Here is a 26092-nt window from a genome sequence, read left to right on the forward strand (position 1 = left end):
CCCTGTTAATGAGAGGGACACTGTCTCAAAAGAGCTGCTAATGAATCAGATTAGGATTCTTAATCAGCCACAAGAGAGGAAAATGATAGATGTTTGAAGCGTAAAGTGTATAAGTGAAGAAAATAGGAGGTACAGTCTGTTGTGATGTGGGGTAATAATTTGCACAGTAGAGGACAAGTTCTCTTGGGGTGATGGTATTCGTTTATATCCTGACTTGTTCAAAGTTTGTGGCAGTCCAGAGAACATTGATGGGTTGGAGCTGAGCTTCTTTATTATAAACATAATGGCTGGCCATTATCTTTAGGAACTTACTTAGATTTTCTTTAAAGTACAACTTTTCTGGTATTGTTAAGTGAATCTATATAAAGAATTAAATACAGCTATTCTAATTGTGTTTATTCTGATAATTTATCTCTCAGCTAAAAAGTTGCCGAAGAATGAACCACAGAATCCAGGAGCAAATTCTGCCAGAGGAAGAGGAGTAGACCTTACTGAACCCACGCAGCCAACCAGGAGTCAGTGCTGTAGTAACTAAACCTCCAGTTTAAACTAACTGGAATGTTCTTCTGCTTCCTAATTGTTAATAACAGTGGAATTGGAGCATTTAACCAGCCCAGTATGACTTCCAAAAAGAAGAGACTTAACGATAGTCAAGTTTCTAATACAGAATTATTTTAAGTGTTTTGAACTTAATTTTTAATAACATGCATGTGACCCTCTGACTAATGTTTCAGCAGTGAAAGGGGAAGATGAGAGCTGTGTGTACACTTATTTCCTTGGAATGTTAGCGGGACTCATTTCTCTTCACCAGGGATATAAACAGATGACTCTGAACCCACAGTTAACCAGCCAGTTCTGTGAAAAAGATTTGGAACTCACTCATTTGGGCTTTCCAAAAAAAGTTCTTTCTTGGAAGGAGGTTCTAAAGATATTTATGCTTAACTACGATATTCAAGCCACCTGTAATTTCACTTAGTATCCTTATTTAAAGTACACATTCCACGTTTTAACAAATTAGCCACAAGGAAACATTCCCACATCTTCAGGAGAAAAAAATGAACATCAGTGGCATCTAAATTATAGCTAGTCCTGTTATTTTTTAAATGGGGTAAAAAAAAAAAAATCATATGTAACCCTGTCTTATTTTAGGAATATGAAAACTGATAAAATGCATCTTAAAGAATAGTGTTCCCTTCAAACATGTAAGTTCTTCAACAGAAATGAAACAAACCAGGTGTCTGTGATTTCTGTTTAATCACTGCTGGCCATTACATAGCTTTTGTTGTTTGGGAGTAGGGAGGGGCTTTTGTGCCCTTTGGACATAGAAATAGTCAATGCACTAACAATTATGTACATTCAAACTTGATTATTTCAAATTCGATCTTCAGCTGTACTGTAAATAGGGTACTGCATTGTAGTCTCCATATATGTTTATTACTTTTCTGTAATATTTAAGAGTTGCTTAAAAGTATACAAAATGTACAGTTACTAAAACAGCTAATTTTTTCCTTCTCTCCCCCTTTGAAAGGAAGGGGCTTGAATTGTTCCTACCTGGCTAGAACCATAATAAACAATGTACCAGTAATTTGTAACATAAGTATTGGATATGTTAGTAACAATCTTGCAGCCTTGTTTTCCAAAGTTCATTTTATTTTGATCAGTTCAGTATATTGCACTAATTGTTTTAGGTATTTTCATTATATGAAATCTACCATGTGTCAGAGATGATTTAATCTATTTAAATGTTGAACTGCTAGCAGAACTTGTACATTTACAGTAATTCAAAATTAGTAAGGAAAACAGTTCACCAGTGTTTAGTTTTATATTGAGGTGCTCAGGTTGGAATAAAGTGGTACAAAAAGCAGGTACTGGTTTTTCTCTTTTTTGGCATGAAACGGTGAACATATATAAATGGTACTGTATAACCCACAATCTGCTTTTATATTTCCTTTACTACATTCTTAAAAATGATTTGTGTGGTGTTGATGTTATCCTAGCATCTGGTTCACTAAAGAATTGTCTTCATGTTTTTGCTCTCTGGAGATACTCGCTTCCATTGAAAAGTGTGACCATGACTGTAATGTTGTCTCTGGAGCCAGCCGCCAAAGCAGCACTTACAAGTTCACGGCTGATATACTCAGCAGCACCTCCATAGAAACTCTTAGTGCATGATCCTTTCTCTTTTTCACTTGAGTCTTTTGGCACACCATCTACACTGGTTGGCCCATCAGCTTCTTTCTCACTGCAAGGATCACGCTTAGTCATTTTTGGTGGAAATGTTCCTATATTTTTAAGGTTATGAATAGAATATTTTGAATCTGACAAATTTTCTCTTGAATTTATAGTTGACACACGTTCTTCAGATTTGCACTGAAACACTATGTGGATGTTAGTTTCTGGTTTAGATGTGTTTTGTTCATCGATTGGGAAAAGCAGAGACCCTTTGGATGGTGACAATTTGTTTCCTGTGATAGAACACTGTGCTTCTTTATATACTTGAAAAGCTGTCATTGTCAGTGCAGTGACTTCCTTTGTATCCAGAACTTCCCAGAGTCCATTAGTAGCTAAGATAAGGAATTGACATAAGTCATCTATAGGCACAGAAATAGTTTGAGGTGCTGGAATAATGAATTTTTTCAGTTTGAGATTTCCATGAAATCCAAGTCCTCGTGTGGTTTTTATTTGCCCTTGTAGGAGCCCGTATGGTTCATGTGAACTAATTATTGCTCCATTCTGAAGTACTCTTCTTCTTTCATCTGTGTTTCGTGTAGTGTGTTCTTTGGTTAGGCAGAAGCCTTTCCCATTTCTGCATAAGACTACTTGCACATTACCTAAAAGATTATTTTTAAAAATTGATCCTCGAGATTTATAACCATTTATATCAAAGCATGCTGTTAACTTCATAAATAGAAATCAGGCCGCTTAAAAATATTTTTAAAATATATGTAGTATTGATATCATTATTAGAAGATTTACAGTAATTCAGATTTCAAACGGGGGGGCTAATTTATTCATTTTTAAGCAATTTAGTGTTTAAAATACTGAATTTAGTACTAAAATAACAAACTACAGATAATGAAAAATAAGTAATTTTTTTATGAAGCAGCTTCTGAGTGTTACATATTTGTAGAATCAAGAATTGAACTTTTTTATAACCAACATATATTCCATAGAGCAGACATTTTAAAAATGTTTTAATAAATGCCTTTTCAATTAAAAATACAAACTTTGATTTTTTTCTAAGAGTGCAGTTAGGTAAATTTTTAACTGGTCAAAGTTAAAACCTGAATATATTATAGGTATGGGTGATTAAAAAATTAGAAAGCCACTGTTAATGCCCATCTTATTAGGTTTGTTATGTGTGTTAAAAAGAAATTGTCAGCCCCGTGAAGAAAAATACGTGTTATTAATGTATTAAATGGATAATAGCTAACCAACATTAAACCCTTTGATTGAAAACTGAGGTATTAAAAATCTGATTGTAGTTTGTTCATGATTCAGATGAACCTATGATGTGTGCTTTATTAAAATCTTAAGAAAATCTTAACATAATGCTCTGAACAGATTGAAGGATGGTTGTATTACCAAAATTTTCTTTGGTATACGAAAAAGGACTCAGAATCCTTTAGTTTGTTAGGAAAAATTGACTTTCCCAAGTTTTTAGGAACATAATTGTATATTTATAATACCTATGAGAGTTAATATTGCTGGAATCATAGGCAAAATTTACGTTAGAATATTCTGATTTCAAACATGGCACTGTACCTGGAATCAGAATTTTGTTGTTGCAGGTCTTCATTTCTAATCCCCTAACGTTTTAGGTAAAGGGATTTAGGTTTCAGAAGGTAAGGTTCACACACCTAATATGTTGGACAGAGCCTGAGCTGGTGAAGCATTAGTGTCAGGCATAGAGTGAGCCTGTTGGCTCATTTACATAATGGGAATTGTTAATATCTGAGTTATTGGATGGGACCGAAAGATGACTGTGTGGAAAATATTTTAGAAACCTGATAGCTGTATAAATGATAGTCCTCAAAACTGAATGACCTCTTTTATTTGCGGTTTGGTTATTAATATATTCTGTTAACTTTTTTGCTGGTCATTCTGTTTACACTCTGCAGAAGAGAAATCAGTAAAATAATTCTTGACTTCTGCTGAGTTTTAAATTATTGTACCAGCAAAGCAGCATGGGTTGGTATTGAACATGCCAACTGGGTAGACTGAATTGTTCTCTTAGGAGAACATATGGTTCAGTTCCTCTTTTAAATTAGAAAATTTCTTTGTGTACCTACACATACAAATAGTGCGACCATAGCTCTGGAAACACAGGGGCTCAGAATAGTCAATCCACTGACTTCTAAATGTTTTATTTGCATGTAGCAAGCCAAAGCTCACTCAGCAAAAAGAAAAAGCATTGTGTTTCTCCTGTGTGATTTGAAAAGCATTTAATGTGATTATGTAGTTACAGTGGAAGGGTAATACGTTGGTATTTTGATTTTAGTTGCCTCTGCAGAGAGCTTGGTAAACATCTTAGGTACTACTGTTTGCCTTTTTTTTTTAATTGCTGTGCTACAGAGTAGGAAATGCCATTTTCGTTGATTTTATTATTGTGAACATCCCTTAAGCTCAGCACAATAAAATTTTCTAGAAAATGAGGACAGTAAGTAATGGCTGCAGGTTTTGCCCTGCCATTGACTTGCTATCTGATTTGAGTTATTTAATTACTTGGACAGTTGATTCATCCTGATAAATGGTGCCTTCTGACTAACTCACATCCTTAACCTTTGTGAATTTGCATGAAGGAAGAAGAAAATGAAGGGGAAGTACCCAGTGTTTCTCAACTATTCGTGCATAGCTCAGGAAATAGAGGATGATAAGAGGCCCTGGGAGAGTATCAATGGAATAGAAATGGCGAAAAAGTGGATATGCAGAGTTAATAGTTCTATTTCCTGGACCTCGGGTTGCATGTGCTGTCAGCTGCAGTCGGGGTTGTTGAAAGTGGTTGTCTACATTAAGCTGAAAGCTAGAATAGAATAATGAACAAAGCTTCAAGGAAGATCGGAAATTGGAGGGAGATTTAAAAATAACACTGTATATCCATGTGTCTTGGAGAACTGAAGGAAGAGAGAGGAGCAAGACATGACAGTTTGAGAGATTGGCTTTAAAGAAGGGTTCCTGTAATATCTGTTTGGAGGAAATGAGAATAAGCAGTGAACTGTGATGAAGAAGACCTTTACACAAAAACATAATGAATCTGAGCATAAATAAGTATTCAAATTCCTAGACATAAAGTTACCAGCTTTCAGTAGTTAGAGAGATGGTGCTGTTCGGAAAAATGTTATCAAACAAAAGTGGAACCTGAAACTAACAACACTGTAAATCAGCTGTACTCCAATTTAAAAAAAAAAAGGAACAGTGTTACTGGAAGGGCAACATGTTTAAGGACATTAATGGGAACTAAAATGAACTGCTTTGAGATGATATTTAAGCCTTTTTAAGATGACACGTATGGGGGCTTCCCTGGTGGCGCAGTGGTTAAGAATCCGCCTGCCAATGTAGGGGACATGGGTTTGAACCCTGCGCCAGGAAGATCCCACATGCTGAGGAGCAACTAAGCCTGTGTGCCACAACTACTGAGCCTGCTCTAGAGCCCACGAGCCACAACTACTGAAGCCCGCATACCTGGAGCCAGTGCTCCACAACAATAGATGCCACCGCAATAAGAAGCCCGCACACTGCCACGAGTAGCCCCCACTTGCCGCAACTAGAGAAAGCCTGTGCGCAGTAACAAAGACCCAACTCAGCAATAAAATAAATAATAAATAAAATAGACGACACGTATAGTCAGGCAAAGTGTTCCTTATGCAGAAGGCAATGACATAACTGCCTTCTGCAATTGCTGGGTTGTCTCTAGTTTGTGAAAAGGAGGAGTGTCCCCGTCAACTTCAGAATGACCTCTAGAATCAATCCCAAACGGAATTCTAGATCTGAATGAGCAAGATCTTTTTTTTTTTTTTTTTTTCCAGATGGGGCCATGAAGGTCATTTAAACGGAAGTTTTAGGAAAGGACTGGAGGAAAGAGTAAGAGAAATGTTATATGGTGGTGAGAAAAGGAAACATCCCTAAGGTGCACGAGTGCCCTGGATAAAAAGATGGCTTGACTTAGAAGCAGCAGCATGGGGAAGAGGAAAGTCTTGAGAGCTTGCTACTTGGTACTTCAGTCCCAGTTTTGTCTGTGTGACTTTCATTAAGTCACTTTATTTCCGTGAGTAACAATTTACCACCTGCAATATTTTTTGTCGAGTTTAAGAAGGTAATTTAATAAGTAGACGCTTGACAAAGGTTATTTTCCTTTCTGTTCCATGAAGGGGAAAAGCAGCTGAAGAGAGTCTATCCAAAAGAGATTGAGATGAAGCTATGAATGTTTCATTTCAGACCCATTAAAAAAAAAACTATAAGAAAATCCTTAAAAAGAGTTATAGGCTTAAGGGAGTAGGGAGCAGGAACTTGGAACTTGCGAAATGAGGAAATAGTTATTGGAGAAAGAAAAGGGAGCAGTTGAAAAGCAGCATAAACAAACAGGAAATTTAAACCCTAGTGAAGTATCCCTAAAATGGAAGCATAGTAGAAACACCTGTAGATGAGGTTAGGAAAACAACTTACATCCAGTTTTTTTCAGGATTCTAATTTTGGCAAAAGGCTGAAATTGTATTCATGGGTGCCATGTATTGACTCTTCCTACTGGTGATTAGCATGAGAGCCTTATTGATGTGGAGCTAGTTTTCACTGTATGTTCAAAAGATTCCTTCGATTGTTTTGTAAGATGTGTGAGCATGAAACTCAAGTTCACCATTTTCCAACTGGAGCCTAACAGTACTTCACACATCAGTCTCAACTATCTGTCAAATATTTGTTGATTATATTCTCAGAATCCAGTTTGTATGTATGTGAGTCCACATATATACAAACCAACATACCCCAAAAAAGGGAGATGGGGAAGGAAAAGTCTATAAAAGGTCAGTGTTGTTTAAGAATATGTATATGTGTGTGTGTGTATATATATATATTTTTTTTTTTTTTTTTTTAATTTTCCCCCCTGCTTAAGGTGATTCTGGAGTTGAATTAGGTTTTAGGGGAAAAAGATGGGGCTGGAAGTAATTATAAAAGCAACTTATTTAACCACTAAGGACAATCACATCTAGATAGGAAAATCACAACAAATTAAAAGATCTGCATACACAGCATCAGTTGTGAATGAGGAAGGTGAAGACACATAAGAATGAAGGGACACCTTAGAAGCAGGAAGCTGCTGGTGTTCATTTGAAGTAATGAGACTTTAAAGGACATGGGCTCTGGCTCACTAATGATATAACCATATATAATAAGGCTTTGGTGAGCCTCAAGCTTCTATTAAAATGGGATTATTCTTACCTCACAGGTTGTGAGGATTAGATAAAGGAGTCATTGTTAACCTTAAGAAGAGAGAAGAAAGGGGGCTGGAGGAACAAAGAATTGTGAGTAATAGGGAAGTAGTGGGTAAAGTCATGCTTGGCCTCTGGATCTAGAGTGAGCTCACAGGACAGAGAACAAGGACACTAGGAAAAAAAGGTAGTTTCTGGGGCCTCATTAAAAGAAGGTATTAACAAATATGTACAATCTAGACATAAAGATACTGGAATAGCAGATACACTAAAACACTCAAATATTACAAAGGAGCAGTAATGTGCCAGTGTGGGTCTTGGATTGACTCCCACTGAGAATAGGAAAATATCCTGGATAATGTATATACTTTTAAGTCATGTACATTGTTGAGCTAGTAAGAAAGTAAAGAATTCTCCCATCAAAAGAATAATGGCTGAATCCCAGAGTATGCCAAGAGCAAAAGCCAGTTTTTACCTGAGAGCTGAATAAATGAGCTTAGACTTTTCACGGGGTTATGGAACAGGAAACAAAACCTAGGGCTTGTTCAAGGTGGGGAAAACTAGTGGTTCTCCCCAACAAAGCTAGGAGCCCAAAGAACCACGCCCTCACTGCAACACTGAACCAAAAATAAATATATGCCTCTCACCCACCACGCAGACTGCCAGAATAATGGACTATTTCAAACTGATGCTGAACAGGGGAGGAAAGAAATATGGCCTTGCAAACACCTTGATTTTGGTCAACTAGCCTCCAGAACTGTGAGAATGGATTTTCGTTGTTTTAAGCTGCCAAGTTTCAGCTAATTTGTTATGGCAGCCCTAAGAAACTAAAACAGCAAGCATGCAAATAAGCAGGGAAATACTACCCATAATAAAATGAAAAATCAATTGAAACCAGCCCAGAACTGATGCAGATGTTGGAATTAGTAGGCAAGAACTCTCAATGTTATAAGTGCATTGCCTGTGTTCAAAAAGTTAAATTCAGACATGGAAGATAATTTTAAAAATCAAACTTCTGAAGATGAAAATACAAAATTTAAAATGAACAGTACACTGGATGTGATTAACAGCAGGTTCAATATTGCAGAAGAAATGATTAGATATTGCAGAGTAAGGATCTCTGAAAATCTACTCCTCAGGAAAAGGAATGAGAACACTGACAAGAATTGTTAAAGTCAACTTTTCTAAAATGCTGGAAATTAACCAAAGGCTTGCAAAAATCTGAGAAACATTGAAGAGAAACAACTTAAAGTAGGTAAAACCAAGTGGTCATGGCCTTGTAACTTGGCCTACTTCCAGCCACTTGTCTTCAGCTCTGCAGTAGCCTTGAAAACCAAGCGTTTTATAGTGATGCTAGCTCTGCAATCAACAGTCTAGCAGCCTCTGCAGGAGAAAGGATGGCTTTAGACCTCCCTAAAATTATCTATCCCCGGAGAATTGTCTTTATGTGAACTATCTTGCAAGTCCCTGAGGAAAGCTCCATTCTCAAATCTTGTCATCATTTGACTTGACTCAGAGCTTACTCCATGCAAATAACTCATCCTCAGTGTGTTTGCCAAAACCAATCAGCAGCAGTTGTTTAAAATCACACTTGCCTGAGGCAGTGAAAGCATCTGGGGATGACAAGAGGATCAAAGCATCCTAAGAGACTACTACAAAAAATATAAGAAAGAGCTGAAGAATGAGAACTTATAGAGGGTTTTGAAAAGCTCAAACATACTCCTGGGGAAACAGAAGAGCATGCACATGTGCAGGCTGTATACATGCCCAGGACCCGAACAAGCCTTAATTTCTCACCTGTGACTAATCTTGATGATTAACACAAGTAGGAAGTAAAAGCATAGGCAGAATTTTAAACTGCCTGCCATGTTTTACAAGACAAGCCTCAAAAAAGACAGAGCCTCAGCAAAGACTGGAAGACATGCATATTAGTAGTAGGTATTTAAGGAAATCTCCATCTAGTCCTTAGCTGAACACTAAGATAACCACCCAAGCACAGGCTTTTTGTCTGCACATGACAGAATATAGACTCTACAGAATTAGTTCATAAAAGTCACAAGACAAACAGTAGCAACAACAAACCCTGGAGAGGGAGGGCATCTATATTATTTTAAATGTCCAGTTTTCAACAAAAAAAGAGTAATGAGAGAGTAATGAAACAGTAATGAAAGCATAGCCAATATACAGGAAAGAAAGTAAGTCAATAGAAACTGTGAGGAAGTCTAGGCATTAGAATTAACTGGATGAAAAATGTTTTAAAATTTATCAATAGGGCTTCCCTGGTGGTGCAGTGGTTGGGAGTCCGCCTGCTGATGCAGGGAACACGGGTTTGTGCCCCGGTCCGGGAAGATCCCACATGCCACAGAGCGGCTGGGCCCATGAGCCATGGCCACTGAGCCTGCACGTCCGGAGCCTGTGCTCCGCAATGGGAGAGGCCACAACAGTGAGAGGCCCGTGTACCTCAAAAAAAAAAAAAAAAAGCAAAACTATCCTTTTAAAAATGAAAAAATTAACACATTCCCAGTTAAAAAAGACTGAGAGAATTCATCATTAGTAGACTTTCCATACAAGAAATGCTAAAGGGAGTCTTTCAGGCAAAAATGAAAACACTAGATTGTAACTCAAACCCACACAAAAAAAGAAAGGTAACTACAGTTGTCTTTCAGTATCTGGGGAGCACTGTTCAGGACACACAACAGATCTGTGGATATTCAAGTCCAATAGACAGCCCTCCATATCTGCAGTTCCATATTCACAGATTCAGTCAACCATGGATTCTGTAATAGTGTGTTTACTATTGAAAACATTCAGCATATAAGGGGACCCACACAGTTCAAACTCATGTTGTTCAGGAGTCAACTGTATACAGGTAAATATAAAACAGTAAAAAATGTATTTTATTTTTAACACTTTTATTTTCCTGTCTTATTTAGAAGAAAGCTGCATAAAACAATAATATAAAACTTTATAGGCTTATAATGTGTAAAGATGTAATTCTATAAAGTAAAAAGAAGGCTGCAGGAAATAGAGCTATAGTGGAGCAAAGATGCCATATATATCCTGAAGTTAAGTTGGCATTAATGCAAGCCAAATTGTTTTTAAGTTAAGATTTTATTATAATCCTCAGAATAGCCACTAAAAATATATATTTTAAAAATATATATAGTAAGAGGGGGCTTCCCTGGTGGCACAGTGGTTGAGAGTCTGCCTGCCAATGCAGGGGACACGGGTTCGTGCCCCAGTCCGGGAAGATCCTACATGCCGCAGAGCAGCTGGGCCCCGTGAGCCATGGCCACTGAGCCTGTGCGTCCAGAGCCTGTGCTCCACAACCAGAGAGGCCACAGCAGTGAGAGGCCCGCATACCGCAAAAAAAAAAAAAAAAAAATATATATATATATATATATAGTAAAAGAAATACAGGAATTAAAATGATGTACTAGAAACTATCTAATACAAAATAATACTCATCAAGAAAAAGAGGGAGAGGACTCCAATCAGTAAAATTAGAAAAGGAAAAAGGAGAATTTACAACAGACACCACAGAAATACAAAGCATCCTAAGAGATTACTACAAGCAACTCAATGCCAATAAAATGGACAACCTGGAAGAAATGGACAAATTCTTAGAAAGGTATAACTTCCCAAGACTGAACCAGGAAGAAATAGAAAACATGAACAGACCAATCACAAGTAATGAAATTGAAACTGTGATTAAAAACCTTCCAACAAACAAAAGTCCAGGACCAGATGGCTTCACAGGTGAATTCTATCAAACATTTAGAGAAGAGCTAACACCTATCCTCAAACTCTTCCAAAATATAGCAGAGGGAGGAACACTCCCAAACTCATTCTAAGAGGCCGCCATCACCCTGATAGCAAAACCAGACAAAGACACTACAAAAAAGGAAAATTACAGACCAATATCACTGATGAATACAGATGCAAAAATCCTCAACAAACTACTAGCAAACAGAATCCAACAACACATTAAAAGGATCATACAACATGATCAAGTGAGATTTATCCCAGGGATGCAAGGATTCTTCAATATATGCAAATCAATCAATGTGATAACACTGTATTAACAAATTGAAGAAGAAAAACCATATGATCATCTCAATAGATGCAGAGAAAGCTTTTGACAAAATTCAACACCCATTTATGATAAAAACTCTCCAGAAAGTGGGCATAGAGGGAAGCTACCTCAACATAATAAAGGCCATATATGACAAACCCACAGCAAACATCATTCTCAATGGTGAAAAACTGAAAGCATTTCCTCTAAGATCAGGAACAAGACAAGGATGTCCACTCTCACCATTATTATTCAACATAGTTTTGCAAGTCCTAGCCATGGCAATCAGAGAAGAAAAAGAAATAAGAGGAATACAAGTATGAAAAGAAGAAGTAAAACTGTCACAGTTTGCAGATGACATGATACTATACATAGAGAATCCTAAAAATGCCACCAGAAAACTACTAGAACTAATCAATGAATTTGATAAAGTTGCAAGATACAAAATTAATGCACAGAAATATCTTGCATTCCTATACTCTAATGATGAAAAATCAGAAAGAGAAATTAAGGAAACACTCCCATTTACCATTGCAACAAAAAGAATAAACCTACCTAGGGAGACAAAAGACCTGTATGCAGAAAACTATAAGACACTGATGAAAGTAACTAAAGATGATACCAAGAGATGGAGAGATATACCATGTTCTTGGATTGGAAGAATCAATATTGTGAAAATGACTATACTATCCAAAGCAATCTACAGATTCAATGTGATCCCTATCAAATTGCCAATGGTAATTTTTATGGAACTAGAACAAAATATCTTAAAATTTGTATGGAGACACAAAAGACCCCGAATAGCCAAAGCAGTCTTGAGGGAAAAAAAAACGGAGCTGGAGGAACCAGACTCCCTAACTTCAGACAATACTACAAAGCTACAGTAATCAAGACAACATTGTACTGGCACAAAAACAGAAACATAGGTCAATGGAACAAGATAGAATGCCCAGAGATAAACCCACACACCTATGGTCAACTAATCTATGACAAAGGAGGCAAGGATATACAATGGAGAAAAGACAGTCTCTTCAATAAGTGGTGCTGGGAAAACTGGACAGCTACATGTAAAAGAATGAAATTAGAACACTCCCTAACACCATACACAAAAATAAATTCAAAATGGATTAGAGACCTAAACATAAGACCAGACACTATAAAACTCTAAGAGGAAAACATAGGAAGAACAATCTTTGACATAAATCACAGTAAGATCGTTTTTGATCCACCTCCTAGAGTAATGGAAATAAAAACAAAAATAAACATATGGGACCTAATGAAACCTCAAAGCTTTTGCACAGCAAAGGAAACCATAAAGAAGACGAAAAGACAACCCTCAGAATGGGAGAAAATATTTGCCAATAAATCATTGGACAAAGGATTAATCTCCAAAATATACAAACAGCTCAGGCAGCTCAAAATTAAAGAAACAAACGACCCAATCCAAAAATGGGCAGAAGACCTAAATAGACATTTCTCCAAAGAAGACATACAGATGGCCAAGAAGCACATGAAAAGCTGCTCAACATCATTAATTATTAGAGAAATGCAAATCAAAACTACAATGAGGTATCACCTCACACCAATTAGAATGGGCATCATCAGAAAATCTACAAACAACAAATGCTGGAGAGGGTGTGGAGAAAAGGGGACCCTCTTGCACTGTTGGTGGGAATGTAAATTGATACAGCCACTATGGAGAACAGTATGGACGTTCCTTAAAAAACTAAAAATAGAATTACCATATGATCCAGCAATCTCACTACTGGGCATATACCCAGAGAAAACCATAATTCAAAAAGAGAAACCATAATTCAAAAAGAGAAACCATAATTGAAAAAGACACATGCACCCCAGTGTTCATTGCAGCACTATTTACAATAGCCAGGTCATGGAACTAACCTAAATGCCCATCGACAGATGAATGGATAAAGAAGATGTGGTACATATATACAATGGAACATTACTCAGCCATAAAAAGGAACGAAACTGAGTTATTTGTTGAGACATGGATGGATCTAGAGACTGTCATACAGAGTGAAGTAAGTCAGAAAGAGAAAAACAAATATCATATATTAACGCATTATGTGGAACCTAGAAAAATGGTACAGGTGAACTGGTTTGCAGGACAGAAATTGAGACACAGATGTAGAGAACAAACATATGGACACCAAGGGGGGAAAGCGGCGGGGGGTGGGGGGGTTGGTGTGATGAATTCGGAGCTTGGGATTGACATGTATACACTGATGTGTATAAAATGGATGACTAATAAGAACCTGCTGTATAAAAAAATAAATAAAATTAAAATTTAAAAAAAAGGATGACTAATCTTAGTTGAAAAAAAAGAAAGCAGTAACGGAGGAATAGAAAAACAAAAGATGTATATATAGGAAACAAACAGCAAAATGTCAGACATATATCCTACCCTATAATTAATTACCTTAAATGTAAATAAATTAAATACTTGAATCAAAAGGCAACGTTTGGCAGAATGGAAAAACAAACAAACAAACATGGTGGCTGGCTGAATAAAATCCCCAAAGATATCAGAACCTAATCTCTGGAGCCTGTAAATGTTACCTTATATGGCAAAGACTTTGAAGATGTGATTAATGATCCTGAGATGCTTAACACTGGATTGTCTGGGTGGGTTCTAAATTCAACCACAAGAGGGAGATTTGGCTACAGACACAGAAGAAGGAAATGTGCACATGGAGGCACATTTGAGATCAGAGTGATGTGGCCACAACCCAAGGAATACTGGCAGCCAAGCAGAAGGTGGAAGGAGCAGGGAACAAATTCTTTCCCACATCCTCTGGAGGGAGCACTGACATGAAGACATTGGGCCAGTTATGCTGGTTTAGAACTTCTTGAACTGTAAGAGAATAAATTTCTGTTGTGTGAGCCACCAAATCTATGGTAAATTTGTAACAACAACCACAGTAAATGAATACAAACAAGATCCAACTATATGTTCTCTAAGAAGACACTTGATTCAAAGATAAAAAGATGGGGAGAAAAGGCTGTATCAGTGAATATACTAAAAATCATTGAGCTGTAGACTTTACCTGGATGAACTGTGTGCTTTGTGAGTTGTATCTCAATAAAGCTATTAAATATAAAATCACTGGGGAAAAGAATTTAAGGGATCAAATAAGAATCCCATATGTTTATAAGGAACTAGTGTGGTTAATTAGAAATGTAAAAATTTGTGGTTTATTTGATGTTGTGAAAAAAGTGTAATTGGTTAATTAGAAATGTAAAAATTTGTGGTTTATTTGATGTTGTGAAAAAAGTGTAATTATGTATGCTGTATCAATATGTTTGAGTTTTAATCCTGTGAGGATTAAGTGAAGTAAAATAAGAGAGCACCAGGAGAAGTGATAAAATGCAATATAAATGAGAAGTACTAAGAACAAAAAGTCAGGAATGTCTGTCTGGAAGGACCTTTTTCCACATGCACAAATTCAACACTTATTCAATGACTGTATCACCACACTAATGTTTCATTATAAAGTGAGGTGGAGGTTTTTCTTGGTTTTAATTCCAGAGTTGTGATGATACTGGTATTTGACAAATTTTAAACAAGAAAAATGAATTCCCTTGCTGTCTTTGTAGGTCTTGTTTTATAAAATACAAAACATGCCCTTGATAAATTTGTGTGAACATTTATTTTTTGTAACTCATTTAAATTACTTTCTTTTAGGAGCACTTTTGTATCATAAATCATGACCTCCCTTTCACAAGTTGGATTTTTTCCCCCTACTTATTTGTTTCTATTAGAATGAAGGATGCCCAAATGAAAACATTTTAACACAGTTATGTATGTAAGCCTGTAAATTAGATCCAAAAAAATGTTTGACCTGGAAATTGGAACCTGCCAAACAACAGTGGGCTTGGAAGTAATGAATCATAGTAAAGTGAATATTTGATGATAGTATCTACTTATTGAGTATCTCGTATATTTTCCTTTAATTTCCCAGGAACCATGATATCAAATGATATTTTCTAATAGAGGTCCAAAGTCCAAGGATATGGGTCAGTTCCCAGATTAGTTTGAAATCTGAAAACTCTCCATCCATGAAGTAGGCCTGCTCTGAAGCACTTTGGAACCTCAGGGTAGGGCCTGAGAAATGGCAAATGCTCCAAGGGAATTGGCATTGCACTTGGCTCCATGGTATTGCTTAATCTGGTGTCCTCATTTTGGGCTTACAACCAGAGTTAGATCAGAAACAGGCCGGCTTCCAGGGACCTTGACATTGTAATGGTCTTGGTGAGTATATCTGGCCCTGGTGTGGGCCAAAGTCCCACTCCCTGAGGCCCAGACCCCTCAGAATTTGGAAGCAACCCCCTTCAGAGGCAGTTTGATTTCCAGCTCCAATTTCTATTACCTCTGACACCTTGAACAAATAATTTCACCTCTCCGAGCTTCTATTTTCTCATCTGGACAATTGGGTCAACACCACTTAGAAATGGCGGCAGGGGTTGGGAAGGAGAACAGATGTGGTTTAAGGGTCCAAACTTGCAATGAGCAGTAAATACGTCTTAGAGGTCTAATGCACAATATTGGGAACAGAGAGAACGTATATATTTTAATCATCAAACTTGCTAAGAGACTAGAACTTAATTTTTTCAACCGCTATAAAGAAATGATGATTATGTAATGTGATAGAAGTGGTAATTATCGCTACAATGGCAATCATGTTACAATATAAAAATGTATCAAATTAACATGTTTTGCTTCTTACACAGTGTTACATGTCGAATATATATTTTTTAAAACAATACTTAGATATCTTTAGATATCAGAGTTCTTGGAAGACTACATGAGAAATTACTCTGTGTGCAATATTCAGTAAGTGGACACTGTCATTAATAATAATTCTACCGAGGAAAGGGGTGGTGGAACCCTAGTTAAGCATCTCATGGAAATGAGCATGGAACTCGGGTTAACTTGGCTAAAACTGTTTTACCTCTGGGCTTTCGATTTTGGCAAGCTCCTTAGCTAGAACTTTAGCACAGCATGTCAAAAGAATTGCTTCTTGAAATAAAATTAAAAGAATCCAGCCAAAATTTTTGGAGAAGGAAATACACGCCTATAAAACTGAATCACGAACGATTGTTTTTCCTAAGATGAAATCGATGCAACTTGGCCAGTGAGCACAAGAGTGACCTGTTGCAAATATGTTAGTTACCAGAAAAACTGACCAGTTTAGCAGCTATACTAACAACACTCAAAGAACTTTCCATTCTCCCGAAAAAGGGAAGTGTGGGAAATGTTTTGGTTTCATTCCGATCTGAGCAAATGTAATAGATTTGCTTTGCCTTTATCAATAGCTGTGTTGCTACCCCATTTAGAAAACGTCATGTTTTGGTCACATTATTTCATGTACGTGCCTCCTTGAGACATAATTACAATTCATTTTGTGCCTGCAAATCTACATTTAAACTGTGGTTATTGGTTGTTTCTTAAATTGGTCAGTGAAATATCTAGGCACTAGTAAGTCATTAAATAATAGGTCACTAGATAATTCTGGAAGCAAGAGAGGTTTTGCTGCCAGGAATAAAACATGTTAAGGTGTAACCTGGTACCATTCAATATACATACCAGTGTTTGCAATATGTAGCACTCCAGAAATTATTTTCGGCATCCCCAAAGAAGCATCAAGGTCATTGAATCTTCTCGAAGACTTCTTAGCTTTGGAACTTTTAATGTTGCCTTCCAATATGCAAGTAACTGCAGAACAGCCGCTCCATCGAGCCCTGGACACTTCTTTCCTTCCAAGACGTAAAAGCCTGTCCATTCTCCAAAATGCTTTTGCAAAGGCTTTGTGTATGTTCTCATACTCACTTTTCAATGCTTTTGCCTTTTTCTTTATGGAGGAGAAGGTGTCTTCTATAGCTCTGTAGTCTTCTCTAAACACTGTGTGAAAAGAATTGATTACTTTTTGCTCTTCAGGGGTCATTTGGTAGGAAGGATCAAGTCTGGAAAGTTGGTGGAGAAGTAAAACTGGGAGTTCCACTGATGTCAAGTCTGCTGCCGAGGCACCGTGATGTCCGTCAAACAAACCAAAAAAACACACATTGGGTTTGTTGCCAAAATTATTCACGACAGTGAATTTATCATTCATGTCAGCTCTCCATGTAGAATTCCTGTCTTCGCAAATGGCTGCTCCTTTAATTAATAGGTGACAGATTTTTTGAGGATATATTGAACTCTTGGGAATGTTATCAATAATCTTATAGTATGCTGGTATTTGTTTCTTGCAAAGGAGCTCAAAAGCATTATTAATGCTCTGTAAGATTTTTTCAGTAAATGCAAAAGATGACAATAGTTTAGCAATGATGGACTGCCTCTGATCAGCAATCGCTGAGAGCCCTGGTTTCTTCCCACCCATCCACTGAAAGCCCAATGTAGCCAGAGCTACATGCTGCTTTTTATGGAGGAATATTCCAGGTAGGTCCATTTCATGCTTGCATATGGAACAGGGAAATGTTATCATCTCATTGTAGACCTGCACTTCGTGATGGTCTCTTCTTTTTCCTTTTAAAATGCTTTCTTCTCCAGGTAAGTGGGACTCCCTCATCTGAATCATATGTCAGTTTTCTTGTGTACAATTGCCTTGATTTCCAAAACACTCTGCAAACAGGATAAAAGATATTTACATGCCTGGAATGATGCACTGAAAATCTCTTCAAGCAGGCCCCTATCTTTGCAATTTGTTTTGGATCCTGAGATTTTATATTGGCCTAGAATATTTTTATTCCTCTTTCTGTGATTCCCCCCCAAAACACATAGTAAGTACTTAAGGAATTGGTGATTGGCCTGTGTAGGCCCAAATGAAATTCAGCAAAATCTCCAGAAAGTCAGCTAGACTTCTAAGAACAAATACTCAGATAAATCAGCACAATATTTTATCTAGGCAAGTGAAGGTATATGCTTGAGATCTAGGAATGTGATTTCAAATATAAAGCATAATTGTTTTTGTATTTGATTTTGTCCTAATAATAAAATAATTTTATTTATATAATATTATATAAAGAAATATAATAATTAAAAAAAACGCTTTTGTCCTAATTAAAGAGTTCTCAAGAAAATGAAAGGGAGATGCCAAAACCAAGCAGAATGATGAAAAGAATGGATAGTAAGGACAGAAATTTTTAGGGCTGCAAAGGGAAAGAGGTATGGCCTGAGGAAAGAAAAGGAGCTGGATGATAAATTTCCAGAAAGCAGACACCCTTTCTTACATTCCTTCCTATCTGAAGCATCTACAACAGTACTCAGCCTATGAAGCCATTTGTATCCATTTTTATGGGCAATTCCTACGGCAGGAGATCTTTGAAAGGGCCTGTGGAGGTATGAGAGACCTGAAAAAAAATGCTTTGGTTACAAAATATTTTAAAACCTGAAAAATCAAAGTTAGTGACTTTAAATGTTTATGAAATGTGATATCTTAAAACCAGCTAACTTCCAGATGCAAACTAGTATTATATATATAGGATGGATAAACAACAAGGTCCTACTGTACAGCACAGGGAACTATATTCAGTATCCTGTGATAAACATAATGGAAAAGAATATGAAAAAGAGTGTATGTATGTATAACTGAGTCACTCTGCTGTACAGCAGAAATTAACACAACATTGTAAATCAACTATACTTCAATAAAATAAATTTAAAAAATGAAAACAAACTTATGGTTACCAAAGGGAAAAGGAGGTGGGGGAGGGATAAATGAGGAGTTTGGGATTAACAGATACAAACTACTATATATAAAACAGAGAAACAACAAGGTCCTACTGTAGAGCACAGGGAACTATATTCAATATCCTGTGATAAACCACAATGGAAAAGAATATGAAAAAAGTATACAGGGGCTTCCCTGGTGGCGCAGTGGTTGGGAGTCCGCCTGCCGATGCAGGGGACCCGGGTTCGTGCCCCGGTCCGGGAGGATCCCGCGTGCCGCGGAGCGGCTGGGCCCGTGGGCCATGGCCGCTGAGCCTGCGCGTCCGGAGCCTGTGCTCCGCAACGGGAGAGGCCACGGTAGTGAGAGGCCCGCGTACCGCAAAAAAAAAAAAAAGTATACATATGTATAACTGAATTACTTTGCTGTACAGCAGAAACTTAACATTGTAAATCAACTATACTTCAATTTAATTTTAAAAAATTAGCTAACTTCAACTCAACTCATATATGAATTGTATTTGATATGGGTATATTTAGTCTGCTCCTTTCCTTATGTGTATTTAATTCCCTGATGTGCGCAACTCTATTGGATACAGCTACTCATCCCTACAGTAAAATTTCATTTACAAATTTCCACTCCATAAATGCTCATTGAACTATTAGCCTAGTAGCAAGCTTTCCTGGCTTTGCCTCACCAACCAATTTTGGTTTCTTTTTTTGTTTTGTTTTTCTATTTTTAACTTTTTCTTTACTCAGTTATCTTAATTAAAACAATATATTTTATTAATGTTGTCTATAAAATGTACAAATATTTGGATTTAGCAGCAGAAAACCACCATAAGAATCTAAAAGAAACTTGTTTCTTTTTTTAATGGAAAATTTTAAAATCACACAAAAATGGAAACATATAATGAGGCCCCATATACCCATCACCAGCTTCAACCATTACCAACATTTTCTCACTCTCGTTTCCACTGTGTCCTCAGCCACGTTATTTCATTTTACTCATTTTTACTGGAGTATTTTAAAGCAAATCCCCCAGTTCTATCAATCTCACTCATCGATATTTCAGTATTTAGTCAGCATCCATTCACTTCTTCAATACCTACAACAGGCCAGCTACTGTGCAGCTACAGTGCAGCTTACGAATAAGGCTGGTGTCTTGCCCTTGAAGCTATGAGGGGAGGAGTCTGTAGTCCCACCCATGTGCTCATACAAAGAACCAGACAGGTCAGATGAAGCCAGGACAGAGCCCCATGACAGGGCTCAACCAGGGGCCCAAACTTCATCTGGCTAGGAATGGCACCATGACACTTGAGAAGCTGACCTAGAAAAACGCTCAGTTGAGAAAGCAGCAAGGGCTCCAAGGCCAAACCAAAGGGATGACCAGCTAGCAGGCAGAAGGATGAAGACGACCCAGCCGAGGAGGTGGACAGGCACACAGAGAAGTAGTGGAAAAAATGGGTAAAGCTTTTCAGCTCTCTGACCAAAATGTATATCAAATATTTTAAAATTGCTATTATTTGGTAATATTCATATAAAGGATACAGTTATTCTGAGGCTTGTAGAACTGTTGGGACAATATATAAGGCATACCAATTCTATAGTTAGACCTAGAGTCATCAGATAAAAATAAAGTTATATCAGAATTTTATTTTCCTATATAGAGCCATAATACAACTCTCTCACGTGGAGCCATTCTTAGAATGTAATGCATCTTCATATATTTGTTCATTCATTCATTCATTCAACAAACACTTGGATGTCTGCAATTTGCCAGGTACTGGTTTATTTGCTTGGGATAGAGATGCGAACAAAGGCATTTTCTGTAATGAAACTTATATTCTGATATGAAAGACAGACAGTAAATAAAGGAAACATGGGGCTTCCCTAGTGGCGCAGTGGTTGAGAGTCCACCTGCCGATGCAGGGGACACGGGTTCATGCCCCAGTCTGGGAGGGTCCCACGTGCCACGGAGCGGCTGGGCCCGTGAGCCATGGCCGCTGAGCCTGCGCATCCGGAGCCTGTGCTCCGCAACGGGAGAGGCCACAACAGTGAGAGGCCCGCGTACCGCAAAAAATAATAATAATAATAAAAAAAAAAGGAAACATGGAAACACATAATATCAGAGATAAGTACTATCATGAAAAATATAGCAGAACAAAAGGAGAGAGAGAGAGACAGAAGCCCTTTCTGTATAAGGTAGTCGGAGGAATATACCACTCCTCCACGTACATAGTCTAACAGGAAGCCAAAGTTTCATTTGATGACTGAGAAAGTGGAGGAAAAAGAAAGCTGCAGATATAATTGTTCATTGACTACATTTGTTATCCAATACAAATGAAGAAACGTTACCTGAGAGCGCTATTAACTTCCATGTTCCTTTGGGATTGCCACCATCCTTTACCCTCTCTTTACCACCTTTCCCAGCCTCTGTTCCTCCAACCTGGCTAGTGTTGGCAGTGGTAGGAGTGGAGGGGTGGGTGATAGTGGTGATGGTGGTGATGCCGGTGGGAGGGTCCCCTGACTTGCTGGTGGACCTCTCTGCTTGGAATGTTTACTACATCACCTGGAACCTCAGTCAGAACTCACTCTATGATTCTGAAGAACTGTGAAGCAATAAGGTCACAAATTGTGTTAAGTAACAAACTTGTCTTTGAAATTTCTGAAATAAGGATCATTCATTGAATAGACTGCCTTATGCCTGTATAATAAGACTTTAAAAATGAAAAGAGTGGGCTTCCCTGGTGGCGCAGTGGTTGAGAGTCCGCCTGCCGATGCAGGGGACACGGGTTCGTGCCCTGGTCCGGGAAGATCCCACATGCCGTGGAGCAGCTGGGCCCGTGAGCCATGGCCACTGAGCCTGCGCGTCCGGAGCCTGTGCTCCGCGACGGGAGAGGTCACAACAGTGAGAGGCCCGTGTACCGCAAAAAGAAAAGAAAAGAGTGACTCTCAATTAATGTACAGTTGTCTTCCCACTCAGGGGTAAGGTATCTCAAGCCATCTCTCCAGCACCCCTTCCTACCTGCCCTGGAGAGTCTTGCCATCCCCACTCCCATCCTGCCACCCCAAGTCACTGCTTGAAAGGTACAGGCTTTTTGGTTTTTGCACTGTATTTCTTGAGGCTAACTTTATTCCTGGTCGATATCTTTAGTTCCTAGGTTCTTAATCCACAGCGGCCTTCCACTTTCTCACCCCAGGCCTGTATTAGAACTAGAGTCTTAGAACAGCTTGTTTGCATATTGAAGAAGATTGGACAAGCCCGACTACTTACTGGACATCACCACGAGCACGTATTCCAGTCAACCCCAAATTAACATGTCCAAAATGGAACTCACCACCTTTCCTCCAGAATCATCTCCCACCATTAACTTGGTTAGGCTAGAAACTATGTTTTCCAGAATCCTTTTCCCTGTGTGGTTCCAGGTTAGACTTGCAAGAAAGGAATTTGGGGGCAGTACATCTGAACGCTGCCATGGAAAATGAGATGACCCCAGATGCAGAGGTGCCTAGCAGGTCCAGCTTGTCCTCGCTCCCTCTACGTTGCCAACAGCAGCCCCAGATCCACCAGCAAGTGGACCCCCAAAGGCAAATACTCCCTCCAGATTCCTCCATCAGCATGCCTTCTGTGGTCCTACTTCAGTGGCTGGATATCCTTGGCTTCTCAGACTGGCTACGGACTCCTCTGGTCCTTCCAGCTTCCTTTCCCAGATGTTCAGTTGCCCGGCTCCTTCCACAAATTGTGTGAGGTCACATTTCAACAATGAACTCTTTTTTTTTTTTTTTTTTTTGCCGTGGCGAACGGCATGTGGCATCTTAGTTCCCCAACCAGGGATCAAACCCACACCTCCTGTATTGGAAGGGCACAGTCTTAACCACTGGACCTCCAGGGAAGCCCCCCAGAATGAATTCCTTATTCCATAATTCCTTCACACCACTCATGCAGGTGTACTGCCTGATCACTCCCAGCAGCTGTATCACACCCATGCCACGTCAGTGTGGGAAGGTTACTGAGGCAGTTCTTTCAAGCAAGTCCTGAGTCTCCTGTCAGCTCCAGCTCCCGAGCGGGGTCAGGTATCTCTCTTAGGGTGGCTGAGTGTTCATATCTCCACATGCAGCCCTCAGGCCCGCTGGTGATTAGAGTTGTAGGAAAACCTCCTTAGAAAAGTGACTTAGGGTCAACTTCTTTCCAGAGAGGCAAAAAATAGAGAAAACATATTGGTGAAATACTTTGCAAGGGAGCAGTTGGGTCTATCTCTACATGGATTCTCAGTAGCTTCTTTTCTTCCAAAGCGTATTTGCTGTCTGTTAATTTTGTCTATGAATTGATTAATTATTTTATGTTATTTCTTTTATTGACAAAAACATGTACTTCTATGTATTTATTAGACACCCAATGACACCTTTTTAAAATATTCAAACAATACAGAAGTATGTAGAGGAAAAGAAGAGATCTTCCTTTCCCCAAAGTTACCACTGCCAAAAATTGGGTGTAAATTGTTCCAGACCGGTTTCTATGTATTTTCATATGTATGTGCATGAAAACATAGACACAGTCTAATTTGAAATTCAGATTTAATTTACTTACAGTCAGTTGCAGAAATTCTAAATGTACAGCTTGATGAATTTTTATACAGGAATACACTTGTAGACTCCATTAAGTCTTGTTTTCTGTATCTTAAAAAATAACATGGCAGCATAATCATAATATTATTCTGTAAATGTTTCCCGTCACTTACTAGTACGGGGTCTAGTACGGGGTGATGATTTTTTAGGTTGATAGTCAGTACCTATCAACCTACTCCATTTTTTTTTTTTTTTTCCCATTCTGCATGGCTTGTGGGATCTTAGTTCCCCGACCAGAGATCAAAGCTTGGTCCTTGGCAGTGAGAGTGCTGACCCCTAACCGCTGGACCGCCAAGGAATTCCCCCTACCCCATTCTTTTTAACCACTGTATTATATTCTACCGTAAGTGTAAACATGTAACGTAGATTATTGAACCATTTACCTGTAATGAAGTGGTTGTTTCTGTTTTGTTTGCTATAATAACATCACAATAAACACGAACACAGAGGTCCAGGCCTCTTCATGTGGATGCTGCTACTTGCGGGATATCCGACCCACGGAAAGTCAACACGGCAGAATGGAAGTAGCAAAGGCTTAGGAGCACGCCGGCTGGACTCGAATCCCAGCTTGCTGCTGGTTTGTTGGTGCTCTTAGGTTATCTAGCCATTTGGGACCCCAAGTTTGTCAGCGGTGAAATAGAGATAATACTAGGAACCTTGCTGGTTGACGTGAAATGAGCGATGTCTGTCAAACACTGAGCACAGTGTACAGCGTAGATGCTCAATACGTAATTGTTATTATCATTAATATTAACATAGTAACATTATTTAGTCTCCCCACGTTCCACAACCACCTTTGCATAAACATTTCCATTAAATTCTCTCCCTATGATCCACTTTCACCTATTTGTTTCTTTCTGCTCACTTTCGGCCCTGCTTATGTCTATATCCATCCTCACCACCCTAGCTCCATGTCACCTTTACACACACACACACACACACACACACACACACATACACTCACATATGTAATATGTACATATACATGTTTCAAAAGCAACTTAAAAGAGTGGGCAGGAAACGATGCAAAGCTATTTCAGGGTCTTAAGACTTTGTCCTTTTTTTAAAATTTATTTTTGGCTGTGTCAGGTCTTAGTTGCGGCATGCAGTCTCTCTGTTGTCGCGTGCAGGCCTCAACTCCAGTTGTGTGGGCTTAGTTGCCCCGCAGCATGTGGGATCTTTCCAGACCAGGGATTGAACCCGCATCCCCTGCATTGGAAGGTGGACTCTTAACCACTGGACCACCAGGGATGTCCCAAGCCTTTAATATTCTTGAGAATATCATGTGTCCACTAAAATGACAACTTGTACTACGTTTGCCCAAATATAAAGAAAAAATAAAGAAACCTTCTAAGGTGGAGGATTACATAATTAATGTACAAAAAATAATTTGAAATACAAGAGAAAAAAGAACCCACTAGATATTACAACAAGAAAATAATTTAATTAGAAATAAACCCGGGACTTCCCTGGTTGTGTAGTGGTTAAGAATCAGCCTGCCAATACAGGAGACACGGTTTTGATCCCTGGTCCGGGAAGATCCCACATGCCGCAGAGTAACTAAGCCCATGAGCCACAACTACTGAGCCTGTGAGCCACAGCTACTGAAGCCTGCGCGCCTAGAGCCCATGCTCCGCAACAAGAGAAGCCACCGCAATGAGACGCACGCTCACCGCAGTGAAGAGTAGCCCCCGCTCGCCACAACTAGAGAACGCTCACACGCAGAAATGAAGACCCAATGCAGCGTTTAAAAAAGAATGTTTTAAAAAAAAGAAACTCAAAAAAAGTATGAGGGAAAAATTCATATGAAAAAAACTGTAAAACACTACCAAGAACATAAAAGAAAATATGAATAAAGGCAAAGACTCATCTGTGTTTTGGATTGGAAAACTCAATATTGCATAGATGTCACAAATATGGGCAAGGATGTGGAGCCATGAGAACTCCTAAACATTACACTACTGATGGGAGGGAAAATCAGGACCATCACTTCAGAAAACGATGTTGCCCTATCCGGTAAGTTGAAAATCCCAAGAACCTGCAAACTATGGCCTGTGGGCCCATCTGGCCTCTACCTGTTTCTATGTAGTCTGCAAGCTAAGAATGGTTTTTACATTTTTAATTGGTTGAAACAAACCAGAAATACAATATTTTGTAGCATGTGAAAATTATTCAAAATTCACATATCAGTGTTCACAAATGAAATACTAAAACACAGCCATGCTCATTCTCACATGGATTGTCTTTGGCACTTTCGTAATACGATTTCAGAATTGAATAGTT

At 38.5% G+C, this 26092-nt stretch overlaps 2 protein-coding genes across 4 annotated transcripts in view; one reads left to right on the top strand and one right to left on the bottom strand.

The window, feature by feature from the left end:
• The window catches only part of RAB5A (RAB5A, member RAS oncogene family), a 31641-nt gene extending 29777 nt beyond the window's left edge, over positions 1 to 1864 (top strand). For all 3 annotated transcript variants that reach the window (XM_089911201.1, XM_022554681.3, XM_022554680.3), the window contains one exon: positions 420 to 1864. In XM_089911201.1, the coding sequence (XP_089767327.1) occupies positions 420 to 535 (116 nt within the window). In that variant the 3' untranslated portion in view covers positions 536 to 1864. The remainder of the gene's footprint in view (positions 1 to 419) is intronic.
• PP2D1 (protein phosphatase 2C like domain containing 1) lies at positions 1811 to 20389 on the bottom strand. The gene is given in 4 exon segments (XM_089909938.1): positions 1811 to 2831; positions 17105 to 18027; positions 18029 to 18228; positions 20330 to 20389. Coding segments are annotated over 4 exon segments (1992 nt in total). The 3' UTR covers positions 1811 to 2022.
• Between the last annotated feature and the right edge of the window lie 5703 nt (positions 20390 to 26092).

This window comes from Delphinapterus leucas, chromosome 4 (assembly GCF_059928025.1).
Source record: "Delphinapterus leucas isolate spDelLeu-1000000601 "Yukka" chromosome 4, BTC_Dleu_Yukka2, whole genome shotgun sequence".
In the NCBI taxonomy this organism is placed as follows: Eukaryota; Metazoa; Chordata; class Mammalia; order Artiodactyla; family Monodontidae; genus Delphinapterus; species Delphinapterus leucas.